Here is a 3,706-nt window from a genome sequence, read left to right as displayed (position 1 = left end):
CCATCAGCTGCTGGTTCCACTCCCTCAGCCTTCATACAGGAACAGACTGCAGCACACTGCATCAGTGTGTTCTACAGTCATTGGCCTGTCAGAACTCTGGCAGGTTTTCAGCCAACAGGTCCTTTGACAGGCAGCCAAAATCATCAATGACCCCTCTCACATTTTTCACCCCGCATTTCAATGGCTCCCCTCTGGGCGACGCCTCCGCTGCATTTCCTGCAGGACTGAGAGAAGGAGGAGCGCCACCTTTGTCCCCGCAGCCACTCTGCTTTTTAACTCGAGCAGATAAGAACATTTCCCACAACAGAAACTACACTCTTCTTATTCTACCGACACTTCATTCACTTTTAGTCACTTTAATTTTAACTGTGTAATTGTAAAACTGTATATACTGTATATTCTATGTATTTATTATTTCACTCTTATTGCCTGTTCTTATTGTCCTTATCTTCAACGTTATGCTGCACTGTTGTTGGTTAATTGCCCCTTGGGGATAAGTAAAGTCTTCTGATTCTGAGACATTCCTCGCCACCACACGCCACCCATTAGTACCATGATGTAGACGCGTGGTATCAAACGGCCCTCAGAGGCTCATTCAGGGGAGCAGGTACAGCAGGTCATCTGATAATCAGAAGGTTGGTGGTTCGATCCCTGGCTGCACCAGTCTGTGCCACAGTGGCCTTGAGCAGGATGCTGAACTCGGAGCTGCATTGTGAGTGTTATATAGAAACAACACACTCAGGGAGTGTTTAAGAACCAGTCTGTTCAGAGCAACACAACTCTTCTGATTCTGTCTCCATGAAGCCTCTGTGACTCTCACCTGTGTGCACCTTTTTCACTCTGATTTAGTGAGCTAAATCAGAGGTTCTTACTCCACTGCAGCTAACCTGAAAATAACTGGTATTGATAGTTGATCAATACAGCACAGAGGTCCAGAACAGGAAGTGCCATAGATTCAAGTCAGATATTGAATGGCCGGTGTTTGTTCATTAACATCAGCGACACAAACGGATAATTAAATATCGGCTCACTGTTTCCTCCGAAACCTGTTTTATAACCTGTGCATGTGTTATCAGTCCCAGCAGCAGAGCGGCAGTAAGCGTCCCAGTAACAGCACGCCCCCTCCCACCCAACTCAACAAGATCAAATACTCCGGAGGTCCTCAGCTGGTGAAGAAAGAGCGCCGCCAGAGCTCGTCCCGCTTCAGCCTGACCAAAAATAGAGAGTTACAGAAGCTGCCCGCCCTCAAAGGTAACACAGTTCCAGCTTAAACATAATGCAAACCCAAGTTAAACTCATCTTGAACCAGAACTAAACCTGGTAGTGTCACTCAAACCTGCTGCAGGAGGGGTCTCAGCTGACAGCAGCAGTAGAATCAGCTGACTGCAGCAGTGGAATCAGCTGACAGTGGCAGGGGAACCATTTACAGTAGAATCGGCTGACAGTAGAATCATTTAGAAGTAGAATCAGCTGACAGTGGAATCATTAGCAGTGGAATCAGCTGACAGTGGAATCATTAGCAGTGGAATCAGCTGACAGTGGAATCATTAGCAGTAGAATCAGCTGACTGCAGCAGTAGAATCACCTGACAGTAGAATCATTAGCAGTAGAATCAGCTGACAGTAGAATCATTAGCAGTAGAATCAGCTGACAGTAAAATCATTTACAGTAGAATCAGCTGACATCAGAAGTAGAATCAGCTGACAGTAGAATCATTTACACTAGAATCAGTGAATGGCAGTGACGGTAGAATCAGCTGACCATTAAGTAGAATCAGCTGACAGTGGAATCATTAGCAGTAGAATCAGCTGACAGTAGAATCATTAGCAGTAGAATCAGCTGACAGTAGAATCATTAGCAGTAGAATCAGCTCACAGTAAAATCATTTACAGTAGAATCAGCTGACAGCAGCAGTAGAATCAGCTGACAGTAGAAGCATTTGCAGTAGAATCAGCTCACAGCAGTAGAATCAGCTGACAGTAGAATCAATTAGCAGTAGAATCAGCTGACAGTAGAACCTTAGCAGTAGAATCAGCTGACACAGTAGAATCAGCTGAGTAGAATCAGCTGACAGTAGAATCAACAGCGGTAGAATCGGCTGACAGTAGAATCATTTACAGTAGAATCAGCTGACAGCAGCAGTAGAATCAGCTGACAGTAGAATCATTAGCAGTAGAATCAGCTGACAGTAGCAGTAGAATCAGCTGACGGTAGAATCAGCTGACAGTAGAATCACTGCAGGTAGAATCAGCTGACAGTAGAATCAGCTGACTGCAGCAGTAGAATCATTTACAGTAGAATCAGCTGACAGCAGCAGTAGAATCGGCTGACAGTAGAATCAACACGGTAGAATCAGCTGACAGCAGTGGTAGAATCAGCTGACAGTGGAATCAGCTGACTCAGCAGTGGAATCAGCTGACAGTAGAAATTAGCAGTAGAATCAGCTGACAGACAGTAGAATCAGCTGACAGTAGAATCATTACAGTAGAATCAGCTGACAGAATCATTAGCAGTAGAATCAGCTGACAGTAGAATCATTAGCAGTAGAATCAGCTGACAGTAGAATCATTAGCAGTAGAATCAGCTGACAGTAGAATCATTAGCAGTAGAATCAGCTCACAGCAGTGAACAATCACTTTTGAAACCCGGCAATGAGGGAAAGGCTGACAGTAAAATACTAGAGATGGCACGATACCACTTTTTTATGTCCGATACCGATATCATAAATTTGGATATCTGCCGATACCGATATGAATCCGATATAGTGTGTTTTTAATCAATAAAACTGTTTTTTTAATATCTTGCTGCATTTTGTATAAGTTCATACTCAAGTTTAAAACAACAACTACACTAAAGCTATTCTGTTATACCTGTATGCAAAAAAAAAAATATTTCATAGTTCAGCAATACTGATCAATCTAATAAACTTAAACCTACACCATCCTCCCTATTCTGGTATTTTAAAGAGTACTTAGCGTAAATATTAAGCAACCTAACTAATAGGGTTCCAACTCCCAGCAACAACAAAAATAAATAAATAAAAAATAGGGAACCACCCCTCACGCTCCACCTCATGATGCTTAATCGACATAATCAACCTTAATTTGATGCAGTGTGAAAAAAAATGCACAGAAATCAATTATTTTTCAAGAAATATTAAATAGATTCAACATCTTTCTTCAACAAAATTGCAGACTGCACAGATGGTACCTTCCCAAAGGAAAAAGTACTATAGCTTACTAGGGTATATTAGACTTAATAGTTACTATATACAGTAATGGACTTCTATTCATTTTACATCAAATTAAAACTTTGGGTGTAAGATTTGGATAATTATTTATTAAAAGCTAGACATTTTAAATGAGAATAAGAAAGAAAAGTATGTCTTTGTGCCCCCTTTTCCCTGTTAATGCCCTATCGGCCCCCCTGGCTAAACTTTGCTAGATCCGCCCCTGCACAGTTACCAGCCGTCAGCTACGTAGAAAAAGATCCTAGTAGAAAGTAATATTAAATAAATTCTAACAACAGCTGATCAAGCTTAAACGTGCTGCTGTTGTTCAGCCGCTGGTTTCCTCTTTCTGGTGCAAAGTGGGCCAAAAGCAAACAAGAGACACGGACTCGCGACAGAAAAGCCGATCAGCTGATCATTAAGCAGTTTCATGATTGAAGTAGCAGCAAGAAGAGGCAGTCGCTCCATATATCGCTA

At 42.1% G+C, this 3,706-nt stretch overlaps 1 protein-coding gene across 1 annotated transcript in view; it reads left to right on the top strand.

The window, feature by feature from the left end:
• LOC121811914 (serine/threonine-protein phosphatase 2A 56 kDa regulatory subunit delta isoform-like) overlaps positions 1 to 3,706 on the top strand; it is a 21,599-nt gene that overhangs the window by 14,368 nt on the left and 3,525 nt on the right. The window contains exon 3 of the mRNA XM_042228866.1: positions 1,077 to 1,251. Coding sequence (XP_042084800.1) covers positions 1,077 to 1,251 — 175 coding nt within the window. The remainder of the gene's footprint in view (positions 1 to 1,076; positions 1,252 to 3,706) is intronic.

Source organism: Haplochromis burtoni, unplaced genomic scaffold, assembly GCF_018398535.1.
Source record: "Haplochromis burtoni strain Fernald_Lab_line unplaced genomic scaffold, NCSU_Asbu1 Contig_359, whole genome shotgun sequence".
Lineage (NCBI taxonomy): Eukaryota > Metazoa > Chordata > Actinopteri > Cichliformes > Cichlidae > Haplochromis > Haplochromis burtoni.
Note: the sequence above shows the minus strand (reverse complement) of the source record. Positions and strands in the feature narration are given on the sequence as shown.